A 22,744-nucleotide genomic window follows, 5' to 3' on the forward strand; every position below is an offset into this window, starting at 1 on the left:
TTGTAAAAAAAGAAAATCAAGACGGACGGTCATAATATAGAAAATTTCAAAGTAAGCATTTAAAATCCTTGAAAAGTAGGTTCAAAACTGTCAAAATTAAATTAGATCGGGGCGGCATCGTCTCGCTATTTTGTAGTTCCTACTCAAAATCGTAAAACAAAGAATCTTTTTGTATTTTTGCTTTATTGCCAATGATAAATAGTATGATAATAATATATTTAAATTTTTATAAGCTATATAAGAAAACTCAAGTAGTGGTACGGTAATAATTTAGAAAATTTGGTGTTAAAATTTCTAAAATCAGTGGAGAGTGCGTTCAAAATGTCAGAATCAAATTAGACCGAATTGTTTGAAAATGTATCAAAATAAATTTTGACTGTTCCACGTTTATTTAAAACAATATACGTATTGGAATTAAATTTGAACGGGTCCGCGTTGTCTCGCTCGTTCTCAATTCGAAGTGATTTTACTACTCAAAACCGGTGAAAATAACATCGTTAGCTTATTTTGGTCACGACTCATTAATAAAATTCGACATAAAAATCCCGTATTTAAAGAAGGACAGGTTTAGCTGTTGTTTTCGCTGTTTCAAAAATTGTAAAAACATTAGTTAGGTAAACTCAAATATTAAAAAATAATAATAATAAAAGGATTATCGATTGACGCTATAAACTACATAAGCATTATTTCATTTTTATTAAATTTATTTAGACCATTTGATATTTTGGTGTAAAATAAAATTTAAACAACGCAATTATTTAAATAGTAACGGGCTTTTGGTTTAAACAAATTTTTTTTAAAGTTTTTCTATTGTAGAATAGATTATTTGTACGGATAATAATTAATTATTTTGGGCTTTAAAAAAAATAAAAACGACGGATTGCTGATACGTTCTTTGTCTGGCACGGTTGTCAGGAGAAGCAACATTTAAAAAACCATGGATTATAATTATAATTACCAGGATGATAAATAATCCTAATCGGACTCCAAACACAGACACACAACCACTGATATAACACGCACAGAAACCAAAACCCGTGAGAGGTCGGAAATCGTACTTGGTTCGAGCTTATCCGGATGAGAACTGGCCGGCTGGCGCGTTGGGTGCCCGGCCCACTACTACTCACGTTCCAACTCTCGCTCGGCAAGTGCCGAATGTTTCCGAACGGTTAACGGACCTTGCTCATCTGGTGATAGTCGCGTTTTCCTGCCTTCGTCCGTCGGCGATTACGCACCTTGTTGAACACCGAGAGAGCTGCCGAGGATTTTGGGTCAATGAAGGTGTTGACAAAAAATCAATTTGGGGGTCTGGTAGCTTCTGAGCTTCGGTTGCGGAAAAGAATCGATACCAAAAGAAGGTAGAAAAAGGAGGTCAATATTAGACATACTTCAAAAACAGAGGGTAAGCATAGTATCACCATATGTTTTTAAGGTTTGAAAAATCCTCTCCTCCTGCGATATATACAGATTTATTGTACAACCCCTACAAATTACAACCATACATTGTTAAGGGCACTTCTTCCTATCAGCCTAAACATTTTCATGGATGCCTTTTTGCGCACTTCTTTTGATGTGACAATTGGCTTATCAAAATGGCTGTACCGTAACTAGTTTCTGGTTCCTCCTAACAGATTCGATGTTTCTATCTCTGCTTTTTCCCACCTACTTTAGGTTATAGTTAAGAGGGGGCCGGTATAGAGGACCATAATTTTTCTCAAATCCTGCCTGCTGAGACAGAGGAGTTCCTTTGCCTTCCTTTTTGAGAAACTTATAAATATCTTATCTTGGCTCAAGTGTCCAGTAACTACTTAGCACTTCGGTACATCTAATTGTGGTTCTGGTCCCATGGGTGATAAGGCTGCACCTTTTTTGGCTAGTCGGTCAGTTCATTCTTACATCTTTATGTCCGGGAATCCACTTTAAGATAACCGTGTTGTGTTTTCCCAGAGCCATTAGGCAATTTAAACACTTCCAGATAAGTTTGGAGTTGAAAGTGTCTGACTTATGAAAGTAGACCCGTGCACCTTTCATATTTTTTATTATTAATTCCTGTGCACAGAGCTGTACTGCTCAAGTTGGAAAATAGTTGGGATCAGTCCAAGGGGCTTTTCTAGTGTATAGTTCGGCAGTTTTAACCCCATACCTAATTCCATCGTCGATCCATCTATGTATCATATTAGAGCCCCTTTCTTCTAAAGGTTTCTATTATCTATGACCACTTGGAGTGGTCTTACCACCATGTATACTCTTGGTATGATCCATCGGATATAATAGACTAGTTTTTTTCTACCTCAATGGGCCCGACAGTAAAAAGGTCCGTGGCCAGTCATAGATATGCCATACTATAGGACGTACCTAGGATACAGGATAGTATTCGTCTTAGGACAAAAGTAATAAACGCACTCCATCCTTTTGCTATCTACCACCGCTACCCATGTAAAAGATTACAAGTGGTTGTATTTTCCTGCTTAATTATAACATTTAAACTTCCAAAAAGCTACATTTTTACTTAAAATAGAATTGCTTTTTTTCATTAGTCATGAACCTAATAAAACTAACCAATACCGCAAGGATTTCCAGGCCCCAGACATTCTTTAAACAGAAACTTTGAAACAGTTTTGAAAAAAAATTAGTAAAGTCTGTATGACATGCTTAATCCAACATTACAATTTTAAATAACTTATATCTTAAGGTTATGGAGGCGAAAGATGTGCTTATAAATTGAAAATAAAGCTAGTAAGTCGCTAAGTAAAAGAGGTTTACACATACGAATGCATATAACGCAGCTTGAATCGTCTGATAGCAAAGAAAGATCATAAAAAAGGTCATTTCAATAATAAAATGTGTTATTGATCTTATGCAATGAAGAAAGGTAATCAGCTGAAATGAAGCGTACCGAATGTTGAACGCACTGTTGAAAGCAGAAATTACAGGAAGAGAGCAAATCAGACAACTTATGCAACGAGCGGTGCCGATGAGGGCTGTGATTGACCTGTCGGCCGGTCGTGATTCCTGGTCAATTGCTCAGAGAAGGGGCGTTTTCCAGGACCGTGTGATGCCAGGCCGCATAAAAAAGCGAGACGGGACGGACACCTGAGACAATCGGTTTTCAAGGCTGTAATTGATTAACATAGACTCTGACTTTGACATTGTTGCTATTTTTACACAGTCGCATGATTCAATTTGCAATTCCATTGTATTGCCGTACGACTGAAATGGACCTCTTTGCCAATCTCTTTTGACTCCCAGTTGTCCTCATTTAGCCCCTTAATTTAACGCAGTAGCCACATTTGTTACTTGATCATGTTACTTGTTAACTAAAGTAAAAGTTTAAAGTCCTAAGCTATATAAAGTTCAAAGCGACAACGATTATTTTATTCACAGTATGAAGCTTAAAACTAACTGTAAAAAGAGCAAATCCAAAACTATCTATAGACAATGACTCCTGAGGATGATGTCTGCATCTGTTAACACTGCCAGTTGACAGTTTTTTACAGTTTTGGTTTTAATAATTTTAGGTGTTTTAATACAGCCATGGCCGAAGAAGATCCAACTTCTAAGGCCGAAAAGCTTCGGATTGATGATTTGATAATACTGTTTGAGTCGAATCATCGGGCATCAATTCTTCATTTTACTATCTTTCTACGTTAAACGTACTTTTGGAAATCGTACTTGACCACAAACAGCTTTTGCCTAAATACTTTCAAGCATTCTGAAAGATGAGAGTTTTGTTAATAACACTTGCAGTTGAGGATACCGGACGTCGCGAACGATGGCCTTATGATTACGTCCTTCACTTCTTAGAAGCGATGTCAGAACATTTGGTTCAATTTGATGACATCTGACAGAATGAATCAAATATGAATTGTCCTGGTGTTGATGAGATTGGTAATGGTCCCAAGGTAATCAGACCCTCACGGTATACCAATCCTCGACCGCGCCACCAACCTTCTTAAACAAAGATTTTGGCCAGCAATGTGACATTTTGGCCACTTGGGTTAAAAAAATATTTAGAGTATCTCTGGCGTTCTGCGAAGTGGTGTAAAGAAGCATATCGAGGAAATTTCGAAACTTGATCGATAAAGACAGCAATAATCACATAGCGGCTATATATAACATAATATCAGTCACTCCTCACTTATAATCGCATAAGCTGGTCGTCATAAGAAAATTGATATAACCGATACAGAGAAAACAGAAGAACCAATGGAACTGGAATAGAAGTAGGAACAGGCCATTCCTGATGGGTGATTTAATCATTAGTGGCGAACATTTAGAGCTCATATATGCTTACTTTCAGATAAAACATCCAAGGAAAACTTACTTGATAGTTGCATAGGTCTTCATATAACATTACAGCAACATGTATTTAACTTTTTATATCACTACCCGGTATTCAGTAAGATTAACTGTAGACGATTGACGTTTTCAAGAAAATACGTGGGACTGTGACTATTTTTTTCTAGATGACTAGGCAAAATTTCTTGTTTAATCGTTCAACCACGTAAATTTAAATGTTTTGTTAATAGAAAGGGAATACGAGTGTTCTAGAATTTGGTGAGGATGCTAAAAATGGCCATGAAATACGACTTTGGCGAGGTGAAAAGCATATTTTTATAGTGTTTTTTTTCATATGTGCCTCATTTGGAAAGAGGAAGCCGGCCGCCCTTGGTGCTTTAAATTGCCCAACTCGAATTTCTCTTTTGTTCTCTTGGAAGCGTACGCGTTGATCTGATGTCCTCAGAACTGCCCAGCCTTGGAGGAATTGCGACACCGCGGTGGAAAACCGGAGAAACTGTATCCTGGAGGCTAAACGCGAGCCGGACCCCGGTTTCGGTTTCCCTCGCGCGAAAAGTCGCGACAGGGGAAAAAAACCGGCGGACCGCCGTTTATCAGCAATAAGGACTTTCGTACTTTCCAGGACTTTTTAATCTAGACGGTATCGGGCGTTTCCGACGTCGTGGGAGATACAACTTCCTCCCTTTTTTTCCAGGTCGGACGACTTTCAGATTGGTGAAGTATTCCGTTTGGTGAAACGTCCAAGAGTTTGTTTTTAGTTTCCTTGAGGATCCGGGTCGGAAAAAGAAGACGAAGAAAACCATCAAGTGGACCCGGCTGATGAAGACATTAACATTTTAGAAATGACGTGAAGAAAACCGCACTCATTTCTTCATTTACATCACGCAACCTTATTTTTGAGATGTATAAAACAAAGATGTGAAAAGTGAGAACATCCCTACCCCAGGAAAGTCACAACACTTCCTCAAAAAGAAATAGTTGAACTCTGGAACTTAATTTAAGTTTGCATAAGAGCACGTTGTGGGATTGAAGCTTGTACAAAACCAAGAATGATAAAAAAAAATATATATATATATAATCTATAACGTACATAAATGTGTATCCATCTTTTTCAACTTAAAACTTCCAGAAAAAATTATTAAACACTCGGAGTTATGTGAAGTTTCCATAAGACCATGTGAGATGTTAAAATATCTGCTTGGTCGTAAATTAAAAGCATGATTATTTCCTGAAGTAATTTTATATTTTTCACCATCTTCTTTGGTTCGACTTGTTTATAACGTTTTTCTATATGGCATAATGATGACTCTATGACACTCCACAGCGAGATTAAATGCACCTTGGATTGTTCGATATGTGTTTTCTTTTTAGGGTTTTGCTGCTTCTCGTGATATTAATAGTGTGCCAATTTGGATGGAATTTTTATGATCATAAACCTTGTTATGTCCTTCCTCTTTGTTCACAGTATCGACATTTCGCCAATGAACTTAACACCCGAAGAAACACACAGACAAATCTTTAAAGTTATGAATTGTATCAGTTTGCTCGATCACGAACACCCTAGTCAACATAGTTGTTTTGATCTGCCAGACGTTTTTCAGATTCTCACCATCTTCAGTATTTCTCATGTTATGCGCTCTTTTTATAGATGCCAAAATACTAGGCCAACCAGCATGACTGGGTTGAATGATCGAAAATCAAGCTAGAGAAATATACATTTTCATCATCTTCAATGTTGGTCTGTGCGTTTTTCCGTTGAGTCCATTTTATAGATTAAGAAATGCCGAACTTGTCTGCGAATCAGGACTGCAAATGAAACGCTTCAGAATTTCTTCATCTATAAAATTGACTATAAAAACACTCACACTAATTCGGTCTATAAAAAAGTATACCCTAAGACCAACCACTGAAGATGGCGAGAAAAAGAAACACGTATGACAGAGCGAAATATTGAGTCTATTAGGACCAGGATGATCGCAAACTACCGAATACGTGTATATAGCTGAAGGTCGTGGGTTCGAATCCCGCTTGTGACGCTGATTTTTTTATCTCAACCAATACCTTAAATACAGATTAATTAATTGAAAGGTATTATTTGGTCAAACGGACCACGAAAACTATTGAATTTAATAAGTTAAATGAAGTATATCTTCACTAAAGCTCTTCGTGGCCTTTCATTTGTCGCCGATAATCAAATAGATTACACGACATTTGAAAAATGACAAAAAGGAAGGAAATTTTAAAAGGTGAGGTTGAGATAGGAAGTTAGTGTCCGAGTGGATCGAGGTCACGATAGCTCAAGTGGTAGAGCATCGGCGTATTTAGCCGAAGGACGTGGGTTCGAATGACGCTGACTTTTCTATCTCAACCAATACCTTAAATACAGAGTAATTTATCTTTTATCTGTTATCTTTTCCAATGATTGGTCGATGTGTTTCTCCGTGCATTGTGTCCATTTTATGGTAAAGTTCCATAACGCGTTTATGAAACAGGATGGTCACCAACAATCCAACTATACGTGCATCATCTTGAAGACCTCCACAAAAATCAAAATCAACAAGATGGCCAGTCAGTGGTTGATAATTTATGTATTAGTCTAATAAATGTAAGATTTATTGTGTCTAATCGTAAAATTTACATCCTCATTGAGAAATGACCAGACACTTCGCTCAAAATGATGAGAAGCAGCAATATCCCGAAGAAGGGAAAACCTCGCCTAACAAGACAAAACATCGCTGACAGGCAGACAACGATGATCGTAACGACCAAACTGAAACATTTTATTAGTATTCGCCAACTCCAATGGTTGGTCTGTGTGTTTTTACAAGCTTTACACAAGTCCATTATATGATTGGCAAAATGCCGAGGCAGGTCTACATAAGACAAAATTACACGTGCATCATCTTGCATACTTCAATAAAAAATCAAAATTGAGTAACCTGTAAAAGCACACACAGACTCATCAGTGAAGATGACTGGAAGACGAAACGCTACTGATCAAACCTGCAAGGATAGATGGAAAAGGGCGATTGCAAACGACCAAACTCAAGTAATTTCATACTTTTCACCATCTTCTAGGTCTGGGTATGTCTACATGTTACGATGGAAAAACAATAAAATATCTGGCCGTCCAAACCAGTGAGAACTAGCAAACTAGGATGAATAATTTTCGTAGTAAGTAATTTTATAGTTATCCCTATCTTCATTAGCCTGTATTTATAACCTTTTTACAGATGGCATAATGCTAAAACATGTCTGCTACTCCACACCAACGAGAATAGGCTGACTGGGATGATCAGAAACGACCTAACTTAATTACTTTTCAGGTTTCTTCTTGTTTAGTAGTATATCTGTGCTTATTTCCAGCACAAAAGTTCTTTTTATACATTTGAAAATGCCAAAAGCGTCTGGCAGGTCAGGACAGCAAACTAGGTTAGGTGGACCAGGATGATCAGAAACCGTCCGTATAACTAGCATACTCAATGTCCAAATTGCGTAACATTTATAATTTTTTTCTGCCGCGATCTATTGAAAATAATGTGAGGTGTTTTCTACCAGCATTTGTTCCGGACCCTTTTCTCGTCAGTGTATATTAATTTTCACCGAGCAATTAACTGAAGAAAGAGAACGTCTCGGATCAAACGATCCGTTGGCGAAAAAACGAGAAAATATGAGAGAGATCTAAAGAAATTGTAATTCAATTTGATATAATAATTGAAAATAAAATCTACATCTATAGCGTTTTATTGACTCGGAATCAAAATTTTTATTATTTGCTGTATTTTTATGGAATTCAGATTGATCGTACCCTAAGAAGACCCAGGGTCGACTTCTCCATGGACAGCAAATACAAAATCGTCAGATATAACCAAATTGATGATGATTACTAGTATGTGGGTTTTTGATGGGAGCACTGCAGCCTTCTGGATTATTGTACTCTCCTAGTTTGTTAGTATGTGCAATTGACTCCATCCTTCTCCTAATATTTATTTAGAAATCGTGAGATGCGGTCTGGTGTGATGTAGGTTTCAGAAAATCATTTTCTTTATCGTGCCAACGTTTCGATCTTTATTGAGATCATCTTCAGGGTCTGGGATTTACAAACATTGTTTACATATTACTATTAATATGTAAACAATGTTTGTAAATCCCAGGCCCTGAAGATGATCTCAATAAAGATCGAAACGTTGGCACGATAAAGAAAATGTTTTTCTAAAACCTACGCCACACCAGACCGCATATCACGATTTCTAAATAAATATCGATTAACAGTTATTAATCACCACACACTTCTCCTATTATGTACTAGGTCATTGATTGTCGTTGCTAATTAATCCCCCTAGGTTTTCTTTGTATCCCAGGGTATGTCTTCATTGATAGCTTCGCCTTCGAAGATATGGGTGGCTGTTTCTTCCTCCTCATTGCATAATCTGCAAATTAAGATTGAATATGACCACGTTGGGTAGATGTTTTCTCAGATGCTAGTGACCGGGAAAACCTATCACTCCTCTGAGTTTAGCCTTCTATAATAATTGTAGTGGGTTTGCCAGTATTAGTGAGCGTTGTTTTACCATAAGCATACTTTCTGTATTAGCTGGCACCTGTAGAGCTTATCCATTTATCCTTTTGTCTTTTTTTGGATCCATTTCGTGATGGAGGATTCTGTTATCCCAAGACAAAGTCCAGGGCCTATATAAGGTCTTGGTCTTGCAGATGCACATACAATGCACAATGGATAAGGTGTAACTACTTTACTAGTTAAAGGCAAAAACAAACGCCACGGTCAGTGAATCGGTCGTCGTAGCGACTGGAAAAAAGCTTACGTCACTCTGAAAGAAGGTCAGAACCTGGACTTCATCGGTGGCGCAGACCAATTTTGTTAGAACTAAAGTTTCTCAACCATTTGTTCACGTATAGGAAGAAATGAGGTTCTAATACAATGGAAGCTTATACTAGGTTGGTAACAAACCTGTGGTAGTTTTATTCGAATTTATCTTTAACTTTTTATCGAAATATAAACCGTGTTAATCACCTGAACTCACATTTTAACCAGTCTAAGCTGATGAAAAACATTAAAGGCAATTACAATTAATTAATGTTTTTTAGTTGAGATAAAAAAGTCAATAGCACGAGCGGGATTCGAACCCACGATCTTCGGCTAGATACGCCGCTGCTCTACCACTTGAGCTATCGTGACCTCGATCCACTCGGACACCAACTTTCTATCTCAACCCCATCTTTTGAATTTTCCCTCCTTTTTGTCATTTTTCAAATGTGGTGTAATCTATTTGATTCTCGGCGACAAATTTTATTTAAACTAAAAACCTTAATTAATTGAAAGATTTTAATTGGTCAAGCGGACCACGAAAACTAGCGAATTTAATAAGTTAAAATGAAGTATACTTCACTAAAGCTCTCCGTGGCCATTTCAAATTATAAATTACACGACATTTGAAAAATGGCAAAAAGGAGGGAAAATTGCAAGGTTGGGTTGAGATGTGAAGTTAGTGTCCGAGTGGATCGAAGTCACGATAGCTCAAGTGGTAGAGTAGCGGCGTATCTAGCCGAAGGTCGTGGCTTCGAATCCCGCTCGTGACACTGACTTTTTTTATCTCAACTAAAAAGTGTGCAGTATGTAGTCTAACGTTATTGGTCCCCTACACAACAAGGATTTTTTTGAACGGATGAACACACTCTACCCAAGGGGAAGGAAGTAAACCTAAACCACTCAGTATAAAAGATGAAGCCGTAACCTTCTCCAAAGAAACTAAGAACCTGGGTATGACCCTTGACCAAAGGCGTATGTTGAGAAGTCATACAAGCAACGCACTACATAAGAACTCTACTAAGCATTGGCTTTAGATGATAAAGCAAAAACTAGTGAATAAATGATGATTGATACTAAGTCGGAGGTTGGTTTGCCAAACATTGTAGCCATTTGGTTCACGAGTGCTAGGACAGTGACTATCGTTGCTATAATTTCTTTCCCTGGGTTTTCTTTTTATCCCAGGTTATGTCTCCATTGAGCGCTTGTTTCGCATTCAAAGAAGATGGATGGGATCATATTATGTATTTTCTCAGATGCCAGTGACCAGTATATAGTATTATCATTCCCCTGAGATTAGCCCCTCTAACTGTATCAGTGAGTTTGCCAGTTTTGGTGAGGGTTATTTTAGCATAAGCTTACTCTGGCACCACTAGAGTTTACCCACTTCTCCTTTTGTCTTTACGGATACATCCAGTGATGGATTCTGTATTTGTTATCCCTTGAAGAGGTTTAGGGCCTACATATGATCCTGCAGATCCTTCTCTGGCCAGTCTGCTTGTTGTTATTCAAAATGCCTTTATGGTGGTACCCAAGATTACATGAAGTTATTGTTTTTCCCAGGTTTTGGTGATTTGGGATTCATTCACTGATTAGTTTTGATGTAATTTTTTCACATGCTAATGATGTAATAGTTGCTTTGCTCTATGACCTTACGAGGATTTTTTTGCACCTCGTGCAATTTCTTTTAAGACTTTCTAAGATGCAAGCAATGATGACATGTATTTCAGCTTGAAAGACCAGGTGTACTGCCTAATTAGTTATGGAAACCACTAGGTACTGTAAAAGTTGCATAATAAAAAAATCACAAATTTCCCCTGGAAAGTAGTCTAAAATTTTTTCGAACATAACAAATCGTTGTTTCTTCTTCAGTTTAGGTTGCGGTTAAAAGAAACCACAAATGTCAAGTCCAGGTGATTGATTTTAAAAGCTCGGCAAAACTTACTCAAGCACTTTATTTGTAATTTAAGTATACGTTTAATCTTTTTCTCAGAGGTGCAATCTGTTTAGAAATGCGGTTCTTTTTTTACTTTTCCTACTTATAGTAGGAATAGTATAGTTATTTCATTACGAGATTTTCCTTGAGAAATAAATTTCTCATGCTTTTCTTTACAAGATGTAAGCTAACGTTTACAAACACTGTTTTAAAAGTAGGTAAATGAAAATCTTTCTGTTGAAGGTTGCGAAGTTGGTCGGCACTTTAGCTCGTTCCCTTCCTAGTCCTAGAACAGGAGAAAATTTGCGCTTTTCCAAGCTTTGTCCTTGTTTTATTATTATTTTTTTTTTATGATAGGATCTCGTTTTGGATGTCTCCTTTTTTTAATTCGAGAGCAGAATAGAAAGTCTTTAATGTTTCCCGTGTGCAATGTTGTGTTAAAGGCCTTCCTGAGTGAAAGCTCGGGCTTAAAGTGGATTTTTGCATTTTCTTAGGCCCGAGACGGACCCGTGTAACACCGAAGCAAATTCAAATAATACCACCTTTCCGGCGAGGAGAGAGGACAGATATTTAGGTCTTAACGGAACCTCAGCTCCTCCACTTCACAAGGCGACAAACTGTAAAACACTTTCGGTCCACTTTCAATCATAAGATCCTTTTTTCAGGCCAATTTTTTCCCGACTTGATCTAAAAAAAGGGAGGCAGTTAAACTATCCGATCTTATTTACGACAAGAGAGCAATTAAATGTCATAAAGTAAGGCCTAATTGCTTCTATTAAGTTACAAGAGTCAATTGTTGTAAAAGGGCGATCACGTAATAATCATTCGTTGACCCAATTAAGCAACAGAGGTCTACAACACACGATTTTTAAGATCACAATTTTTTTTTTCGGTGATGGAATAAAAGCTCATGCAATTTTAAGATCGTAGATTATTTCAGTGCCCGGCGGGGAAAAATACCTTTTACGTGTCATTAGGACAAAATTGAAAACGATTTTACGGGCAATCATCGTTTCTGTGATTTCCCAGTCGGACGTTCAAAGGGAGGCAATTATCAAGTGAAGCGGTACGGACCGTTTAAGGGCAAGGGGGAATTTTTTGTTTCCATGTCATATCAGACTTATAGTGGGAAGGATGAACGGTACTTGCTCCGGGACAACACCCAAGAAAACACAAGAATGAAAAAATCACCCCTGACGGACCAAAACAGAGACGATAGGAAGACCAGGCCGATCGTAAAACGACCTGAAATAATTTATTAGTATTCGCCAGGTTCAACGGCTCGTCTGTGCGTTTCTACGTGAGTTAAGTCCATTTTATTCGTGCCAAAATGCCGAAAGTGTCTTCGAATCAGTTCTGAAAAAGACGAAACTACAGGCACTTCATTTTGCATACCTCAAGAAGAAATCAAAATCAGTAGCGAGGCCTCCAGCAATTTGGTGCTGTTGACAGATCTTTTCTTTAAAAAAAAATGTACACACGGAAGAATGTACACCTGAAGCTGACGGGAAGCCGAAACACTACGATCGGAAGCCAATCTACACGTTTATCATTTCATAATCCCAAAATAGAAATCTCATGAATTCGATTGCACCAAAATAAACAACTTCCTTAAAATGTTAAAGATTAACAAACTAATTATGCCTTTTGTAAAAAATATTTCTGAAGTAAAGAAAAGCACAAACTTTATTTATCTTTTACGCTTTAATTTGTTGAACATAAAGACTTTTTTCGCTAGAAAGCTGCTTATAAATAACTATTTTGTCAGTGAAAATAGCTTTTATTATGTTTTTCAATACAACATTAATTTATTAACAAAAAAATAAAAATATTATAAAAATTTATAATAAGAAAAATAAAATTTAAAAAAAAAATCATGGACGAAAGAAAACATTCGACACTTCAGCCGTTGTCTTTTTATTGGTTTAACAACTTATTTTATAGTAAAATTTTGTGTATTTAAATAGTCATAAAACAGAAAATTAATTTATATTTGTATTCACATTTATTGAGGCACTTAATTTTAGTTGATAAAGTTATGAAATATTTTACGAAATTAATAAATTAATGGGTTATGAAATTTCATATTTTCCTCGATAAAATAGCATAATGTGCTTTTATGTTATTATTTTCATATATTTTTTTTATGGTTCGTACAGCCTGTAGACAATTATAAATAAAATGAACTACAAAAAGTTGAGTTTTGTTCGCAAGTATTTATCCTTTTAAAGAGATCTATAGCCACTAAATTTTTTAAGTAACAAATATAGAAACCGGTCATTTATGCCTTCCTTTTTAGGGCCAATTAAAACTATTACGACTTCCTGAGCCCGTTGGGTGGTAAACAGACGTTGTCGTACAAAGCGGGGTGCGGCCCGGCCACTCTCGCGTTTATCGGAATTATAATTTTTGATGAGCTACGTCGAGGATTCTGATCTGCCTCCTGCCAGGAATTAATTAATGCGGCACGGGTAAGGGTGACAGATGGTCCGCCCGGTTTCGAGATTAGGACCCTTTTGTTCCACGTTGCACAACCGGAAGACTAGGATCATAACAACAATACTAATGCTTTGCCACCGAAAACATCAAAGTACAAGTTATTTCAGGAATTTCTGTACGGTTTGTGATATACCTGATTAAATTGATGGAGAAACAATTGTAAAGGAGATTTAACTTGATAATGTTGTTAAATGTTGTTAAAAAAGAGGACTTGAGGTCTGCCGCGGGATGAACCAACATTCTGTCAGATGTGTGGTGATTAGTGACCGCTAATCGATAATCACACCAGACCGCATGATTTCTGAATAATTCTGTCAGATGCGTTTCTGCTTCCCGCAGCACTCCTCAGTGATGGATCTGTGTGTTTAACCATGTACTTTTTACGAGCAACAATACAAAAATGGCTTACTGCTAGATTCAACTGGCTGGGGCTGGGTTACTATTTTTGATCTATTTTTTTCGTTCTGCCGTTTACTGTGTCTGTGTTTTTCTCGGTCTATATGTCCTTTTTAAATTTAGCAAACGGCCTACAAAGGACAAAACTCATCTTGCAGACTAGCGTAACTACGTGGACCAGGATGACCAAAATCACCGAACTTGGGACAATTTGTTTTTTCCGTAATATTCCATGGTTGGACAGTATTTTTACGCGGGTTAAGTCAATAATATAGATGTAGAAATGGTTAAGCGTGGCTGACAGACCAGACTAGTGACCAGAAGGAAAATGAACAAGAAGATGGCGAGACTTGGAAACATGTCTGACAGGCCAAAATAGCCAATCTAAGCGAACCACGATGATCGTAAACGACCAAAATGACGTAATTTACATAGTTCTATTCGTTTCCAATGATTGGTTTTCCCCATCAGTAAAGTCTATTTTTATATAAGGCGAAATTTTGAAACAGTTAGGATATGAGATCAGGATAATGGAATGGAGTTATTTAGTAGTATTCCTCATCTTCGGTGGTTGGTCTGTGCGTTTCTGGGTACGTCAAGTCCATTTTATCGTTAGCAAACTGCAGAAACATGTCTGTCAACCCGGATGGCAGTAAACAGACCAACTACAGGTTCTTCTGATGGGTCTGGGTTTCTCAGTCCTTGCCTAGCCTGATTTCTGAGGTGATGCACCCATGTTCGCAGACACATTTTGGCATTTCACAGGCTAAATGGACTTAAACCACGGAGTAGCGCACGGACCAATGAATCGGAAAAACACTTTTCTTCAGTTGGGACAGTTTCCGATGCTTGTCTACCTCTCTGGTTATGTTATTTTTTTTCTCTAAGCATCACCTACTATTAAAACCTCCCAAAATAACTCAACTGAGACAAATCTATGTCCACCCTCATCCCTGACCATCTTTGACTATAATCCTAATTATTAAGAAAACACAAAATCTGACGTAAATTACAAAATTTGAACGAGAGAATGGACGAAAAACGTACTTACCTATTAATTAAGGTTTTTAGTTGAGATAAAAAAGTCAATGGCACGAGCGGGATTCGAAGCTCAAGTGGTAGAGCAGCGGCGTATTCTTAGTCTTCAATTTTTACAGGGATTAGTCCGGTATTTTATGATTTATTAATTTCTTCATGATTATATCGATTTTAAATAATTTTGTCTATTCAATTAATTAATCTTTAAGTAAAGTATTTGTCGAGATAAAAAAGTCAGTGACGCGAGCGAGATTCGAACCCACGACCTTCGCTTGCCACCACCACGAACGTCCACACCAACTTCCCATCTCAACCCCGCCTTTTGAAGTTTCCGTTCTTTTTGCCATTTTTCATGGCCATTTCATTTGTCGCCGAGAACCAAATTATAGATTACACGACATTTGAAAAATGGCAAAAAGGAGGGGAAATTCAAAATGTGGGGTTGAGATGGGACGTTGGTGTCCGAGTGGATCGAAGTCACGATAGCTAAAGTGGTAGAGCGGTGACATATTTAGCCGGAGGTCGTGGGTTCGAATCCCGCTCGCCACACCGACTTTTTATCTCGACTAGAAAGTACCGTGCTTACAGATTAAATAATTGAAAAGAATTTATTTGGTCAATCGAACCACGAAACCTAATCAATTTTATCTATGTTTTCAGCAAAAAAAGTTATTTCTTTATGGATAGACTACTAAGATTATTGAAGTTATGTATTTTCCGACGAGAAGGCATGAGTCATCTGTTCTAATCTGAAATCTCGAACTTACTCGCTACAAATATATATAAAATACAATCATCTGAATGGAATGTAAAACTTCTATAAAATATTAATTTCAAATTAGCCATTTACCGAACGTACAACGATTACATATGACATATTTTCTTGTGACTTGACCTTCTAGAAGCAAAAATTTATTTCTCTTAAACTCATCAGAAGTCGGGAACAGGCCTTTTAAAAAGCATCTCGTCGTATCATCAGATCTACGTAGAAATTAAAAAAACGTTTAAATGTACATCGAGTATAGAACAGACCAACTAACTGAAGTACTGCAAAATGTATTGAACAGGGAATGTAGGAAGAATAGGATGATAGCAGCCACCAAACAAGACTGGATATTTATTTCAAATATCTTTCAAATAAGTAAAAGTCTCTATAATTTTATATCCTAGAGAATTTATAAGTCTGACCGTAAAGGTCATGAGGTTATAGAAGATGGTTTTACGGATACTGTCGCCTTACTTTTATTTAGACTTTTTTTAACTTAAGAGACATCAGACAAGAAATACCTGTTTTTATTGTATAATATAAACGTCTCAGATTTGTAGAACTATAACCGCCTGCAACTTGCACTGGCGATGGCCATGAGTATGGAAAGGGTGATGATTGTTGTACATGGATTATAAAATTTAAGGTCGAGGTTTCTTTAACTTTTTGTTTATTTAATGATCATCGAAGAGACAACACAAGCCAATTTTCGTAATTTTTGCTTATAAAACCTTGGATGATGAGATGACCTGCTGGTGGTCAGAGAGTTTTCCATACATTTTATTTTGTACCTAATGGTCATCGAACGGACAATAAAAACCTAGTTTGGAAATACAAACAGAGATGAACATTTCGCATGTAAAGCCTCCATGGAGGTGGTCATGAGAGTATCAAATGCCCTACGTGGGACGTAAAATTTAAGTTTTCTTTATATTTCGTATTGTAAAAGTCCGTTTTAGTTTTATATCATAAAAGACTCAGAGATCTGCTTTCTGACCGTAAAAGCGACTGGGTCAATTATAATCTCCTTCTGGGGTAAAAGGAGCGCGTCCCAAGCGCGTCCAGAATGCTAACGATCCCGTGGAAACGGCATCGCGGAAAATTGACCCAAGGCAGAGTCGAGAATGGCAATTCGACCACCTAGGAGTTTTCATTATCTTTAATTATCTTTAAGACCCGGTCAAAATGAAATAGCCGTTATCCATACCAACGGGGTCTGCGCTATTGCCATTCCATCTCTTAGAACCTGTGGATAGCTCGTTATTTCGACATTGACTCATTGGAATGGATTATCGTTGTTATTATTATTCCTAAGGTTACGACAACATGGGAAAAAAATAGCAATTTTATTATATAAAACCACTTGCAGAGTCACGTTCAAGTCACAAAATAATGAAGCATTTTCCACTATTGACCTTTTTCTACTAGTACATTTTTATGTTACGTTTCGTAAAATTTGTTGACAATAATTTAGTATAAGAGAACTTCAAAATAAATTGGAAATATGGTTTTTATATTTTCTTACTATTATTGCTAATTTTATGGCTTTCGACTAATTAATATTTTCTTCAATTACTTAAATAAATCAAACTTTTTTTGTTGTAAAATAATAACTAACTGTTTAACTAAGTTAACTAAGTAACTGTTTTAAAGGTGTCCATGTCTCATGGAATTCCATAAGTTCCTCTGAAAACTGACTACTACTATTTTGACTTTGCAGTGTCAGCCATTTGGGATCTGTGACTTTGGAATTGTCCTACGCTCCTCTTCTTCAGAGGAAGAAATTCTGCAAGAACAATTGAAAACTGAGAAGAACGCTGATATGTCCGTCCGCCTACGATTCCAAGTAGAAAGAACAAAAACAAATCAGCCTTATTGAAAAGTAGGTTAAATATCACGGATTTATATACAACCATTAACCCATTTTCACTGTTGTCACCTTATAAAATTTCCATATTGCAGCAGCTTTTTCAAAAACCACCACGACATTTCTAAGATTTTCTCTTTTAAATCTATGTATCTGTATTATTCTCTTATTTATTTACATTTTTGTAAACATTTTGGGTGGCTTTATTAAGCTTAAATCTGCATATTTATCTAAATGTATACACACGTGTGCGGAGTTGAGCTTATCTCTTCTCACAGTCCACCGGCAATGCTAGCTTTTGCAATTTATAATACCGGCAGGCCTCGAGAACCACCCACTTTGGATGTTGGCAGTACAGTACCTCAGTCTTAACCCTTCCGTAAGGGTTCTATCTTCGTACAGGTTATTAGACAGGTGAAGAAAGAAGAAGGTTAATTGTTGGGTTCACCAAGCTTTCGGCAACTTATAGTGCCATCATCAGGGCTTTCCAAAGAGTGCAGAAAACGATTAACATGGAAAACTATTGCAAAAGCGTTTTGGGTTTAAGGCTATGAAACACATGGCCAGCACACTACATTTTACATGGTGAAAATAGACATCTCTGTGATCATAAATGTTACCTGTAAGAAATTGCTAGTCAGAACAAAATTGTTGAACCTTTACTCATATAGACTTTTTATTAGCGAGATGTCTATTTTCACCATGTAAAATGTAGTATGCTGCCTATGAGCTTCATAACATTAAACCCAAAACGCTTTTACAATAGTTTTCCATGTTAATCGTTTTCTGCAATCTTAGGAGAGCTCTGATGACGGCACTATAAGTTGCCGAACGCTTGGTGAACTCAACATTTAGTCTTCTTCTTTCTTCACCTGTCTAATGACCTCTACGAAGATTGAAACTCTACATACATTATCTGCAGGTCGATCAACAAACATCATACCTTCTGTAAGGCTCTGGGTACTTACACAGCTGGGTACTTCGAAAGCTGAATCACTCTTAAATACATCCTTTCTATGCCCTGTACTCATCTAAGGTGGTGGAGTACGCGATAATTTTCCATCACCCCTTACACATTATGTAACTAACCTAACTGAGGGTCGATGGGTCAATATTCCGCTTCTCTCACCCTACGCATTCACACTAATAAACACATTCACTCTCAACAGACAGGGACGCAAGACTATCATTGCTATATACAATAAGACTACCCTGTATCCTTCGAAAATTGGAACAGGGGACCCAGAAATTTGCTGCCCTGCTCAAGCACGATCCTCATAACTTGTGGCAATCCTATACGCTTTCTATATAGAGCAAAGGAGTTGCACCCTTCAGTTAGGTGGGACGCGTCGAGCAACCTTTCTCCACATGCCGGACCGCGGGTTTTGGCTCAAAAGCATGTGTCCTATGTCATTTTATGAAACGAATCATTTCTATTTAATAGAAGATGGTTAAAAATAAAAAGTGCAGTATTTTTGCTCTAGACTAATATACAGTCCAACAGCAAGACAAGTGACCCAGTCGACTATTCTTTGAAATATCCGTAAATTATTAAAAACAGCTTCTTTAAAATGACAAATCCATTGATTTAATTTTCAATATTTTCAGAAGAAAATATAAACAAAATAAACATGTAAAATATTAGGAGAATCATCCAACGACCTCATCCAAAAATCAGATATTTTTGAGAGCCAACTTGCTTTAATCGATTTTTCATACTTATACAGAATAATGATTATTTGTAATTAATAAAGTCTGCTTTAAGCGCGATAAAATATGACCAACCGCGATCTCACGCCTCTGGAGTGAAACTGAACTGCTACTCAAGACCGCCACCAGATGCCCGTTGGTGCACTTACCTGAAACAAAAAGGAAAACCGTTAAAATATACTATTTTACTTACTATATTTCTGTATTCAAATTATACAAAAATCGTTAAATACTAATTACATAATAATGGGGAAAGTTTTAAAAAATTTGTACATAAAAAATTCTATATCGTCACTCCACAAATCCATAATTTTTTAAAGTCCTACATAATTATAAAATTAGTCCTAAATTATTAATAATTTATATATATGTAGATATTATTGTTAAAAAATCTATAAATCCTAAATATTGCGTAAGTGAAAAGAAGGATCGTTTCCTTCTAAGTGTTTCGGTTTTTATGGCACACAAGAGCAAATTTTTATTTAAAAAAGTTTTTTCCATAAAATATTATATTATTTTATTATTAGTGGAATAAAATGATACTGATAGATAGATCAGTATTCTGAATAAAATACTTCCTACATGTATAAACACATTACTGGTTAAGATTGAAACTCGTAGAAATGATGAATGATTTCTACTGTGAGTATACTCTCACAGTATAATGCTGTGAGTAGGAACTATCTTTTTAAAAAGATTGAAACTCTTCCCAATAAGATAATTAATGAGCTTATTTATATATTACAATAAAACTAAAAATAAATATCAACCCATGAAATATTGTCTGCCTAGTTTAGTAATGAAAGACATAATGTTGAAATGACAAAAAAAAACTTTGTATAACCAAAATATCTGCATTGAACTGTTTAGCAAAAGTTGATCAACCAAAACCATGAACTTTTTTTTACTATTTCATTGGCAATAATATTTGGAAACGTACACTCAGGTAAAAATAAAAACATAATTATATAAATTGTATTCAGTTCAGTTTCTAAATACAGAGTGTCCCATGGGCAAAGTCCCCCACCCCTCCTTCCTTACTTCCGACTTTGAATTTAAAAAATTCGGTAAAAACTGATAAAATACAGTTTTAAAATTGAAATATCTTCTTAAAGAAGTTCAATTTTTAAATTGCCTTTAACTGGTATACCACGAACCAAACATGGCGATGTTTGATCTGTGTGAAGACTTGATCCGACCCACGACTTGTCCTAGCCTGTTAAACTGTTCTCAAAAACCAAAACTGGTTCGTTAAAAACATATAAAACACAGTCTTCAATTTGGAATATTATATTTTTAATCAATCTTCACACCGATGAAACATCGCCATTTGATTCGTGGTACATCAGTTAGAGACAATTTAAAAATTAAACTTGATTAAAAAGTTAATATTATATATTTTTTACTTTTCTTTTTCGGTTGTTGGCTTTTTGATTTATTGGGTTCTTTTCAGCATGTAGACAACCATCAATCTCATTTTCTTTTGAATTTGATGGTTGTCTAGTTCCCGAAAAGAAACCCAAGAAATATAAAAAGTCAACAACCGGCAAAGAAAAGTAAAAAATATATAATATTCACTTTTTAATCGTTTAATTTTTAAATTGTCTTTCACTGTTGTACCACGACTCAAACATGGCGATGTTTCATCTGTTTGAAGACTTGATCCGGCCCACTTCTAGTCCTAACCTGTTAAACTGTTCTTACCTCAAAATCCTGAACTTTTTCATTAAAACAGAAAACAGTCTTCAAATTCTTTTTAAAAAGTAAATTTTAAATTGTCTTTAACTAATGTACCAAATGAAACATGGCGATGTTTCATCTGTGTAAGGCTTGATCCAATCCAAGACTTGTCCTAACCTGTTCAACTGTCCTCAAAAACCCGAACTTTTCCATTAAAACCAGATAAAATACAGTCTTCAAATTCGAACATTATCTTTTTAAACAAGTTTAATTTTTAAATTGTTGTTTCATCTGAGAAGGCTCGACCTTCATCTTACAACTTTTTCATTACATCTTATAGCCAAACGAAGGAAAAACTAGCGAGGGCAGGCGGACTAGGATGTTCGGAAACGACGAATGTAAATGTTTCGTCATATAGTTTACAAACTGGCTTTACGTCACTGTTAACGCAGTGGACTGTATAAAATTTAAAGATTCCAAAGGAATTTGAAGGCCCAAAATAAATAAAAGTGAAGGAAATAGCAGGACAGGGGTTCAAGGATGGATGATAGCCATTACCTTTTATCTTCGGCCTAGCGGTCATCCGTTCTTCAACTCCTGGGAAGTCCATCCAACGGATCCTTTGCTCGAACCACACACGACTTAAATAGATAAAAAATTCAATTTGAACTACAATTGAAATACAAGAGACGTGTTCATTATCAATTACAACCGACGACTAACTACGAAAAAATGGCGAACTCAGGAACGAGCGGGTTTTTCGCGGGAGGCTTAATACTTTCGGCGTAAACAGTCACAGTGTTGTCAATTAAATAAATAATTACATCAGCCAAATTGAACAGTCAAAAAATTTTAACGTTCCATACAATAATTATTAGTATTTAATTTAATTATATATTATTAATTAACGGAAAATGTGTTTAGAAGATGAAAATGGAACGGTGAGGCCGGTTGGGCCGGTTCAACTGTCACGTTTAAGGCGATCCCTACCAAGGTCCCATGGTGTAATGGTTAGCACTCTGGACTTTGAATCCAGCGATCCGAGTTCAAATCTCGGTGGGACCTATTATTTTTTTTCACTAATTACAGGTGACAAAATTGTTTGAATATTTATTTGTATGTAAATGTGTTTTATCAGTTGATACAGTTTATGAATTGAATTCTATTTTAAAATTCAGCTCTAAAAATTACTTTTTTTAAGGTAGTTTTGAGTGGTTTAATTAAAAAAAAATCTATGTAGTATTATCTGAAAATCTGAAAAAATTACTTTACTGGTCACTTGTTTTAAATAATTCTATCGATGTTTTATAACTTTTAATCGAGTTTGGTCAACAGCTTATTAAATAATTAGGTTTCATTTACATCCTAAGACCCTGACTTTTTTTTGGTAAAATTTTATATTGACTGAAGAGGTTAATACACTGTAGGAGCATTTACGGACATTGTTGAAAGGAGCAAAAGTGGAAGAAGTTCCGATGTTTAAAAAAGAAAAAAAAAATTAGAAATTCTATCGGGTTCAAATCCACGACAAATTACCTTACAGTGTGCCGAATATTATTAAATAAATTTCAACCAGGGGAAGAGCTGAATTGGTTGTTTATTTAAAAAAAAGCAGGACTATAATCAATTTTCCTTAAAACCCCTTAAAAATAACATGGAAGCCAAAATTTTCAGGAAATAAAGTATTTCTGTTTATATTTAGTTAATTTTAAAACAGGTCTTGAGTTC

At 36.1% G+C, this 22,744-nt stretch overlaps 1 protein-coding gene, 1 long non-coding RNA gene and 1 other non-coding gene across 12 annotated transcripts in view; 2 read left to right on the forward strand and 1 right to left on the reverse strand.

Moving 5' to 3' along the window:
• The window catches only part of LOC106672093 (probable Ras GTPase-activating protein), a 588,817-nt gene that overhangs the window by 395,715 nt on the left and 170,358 nt on the right, over positions 1-22,744 (reverse strand). For 3 of the 10 annotated variants that reach the window (XM_024225214.1, XM_024225212.1, XM_024225213.1), the window contains exon 1: positions 959-1,098. The exons of 4 other annotated variants lie outside the window; for them this stretch is intronic. Coding sequence is in view for 1 of the 6 variants with exons in the window: in XM_024225220.1 (XP_024080988.1) it covers positions 21,575-21,626 (52 nt within the window). In the remaining 5 variants the exon portion in view is untranslated. Of the gene's footprint in view, positions 1-958; positions 1,168-21,574; positions 21,642-22,744 lie in introns of those variants that run through there. 3 more of the 10 variants (XM_024225220.1, XM_014403230.1, XM_024225215.1) reach the window with 3 other exon arrangements.
• Positions 15,681-19,502, forward strand: LOC106672098. The gene is made up of 3 exons (XR_001341203.2): positions 15,681-16,134; positions 17,480-17,641; positions 19,392-19,502. It is a non-coding gene; the product is annotated as an uncharacterized LOC106672098 (long non-coding RNA).
• On the forward strand, positions 22,010-22,081 carry Trnaq-uug. The gene has a single exon. It is a non-coding gene; the product is annotated as a tRNA-Gln (tRNA).

Source organism: Cimex lectularius, unplaced genomic scaffold, assembly GCF_000648675.2.
Source record: "Cimex lectularius strain Harlan isolate CLEC.00 unplaced genomic scaffold, Clec_2.1 scaffold93, whole genome shotgun sequence".
Lineage (NCBI taxonomy): Eukaryota > Metazoa > Arthropoda > Insecta > Hemiptera > Cimicidae > Cimex > Cimex lectularius.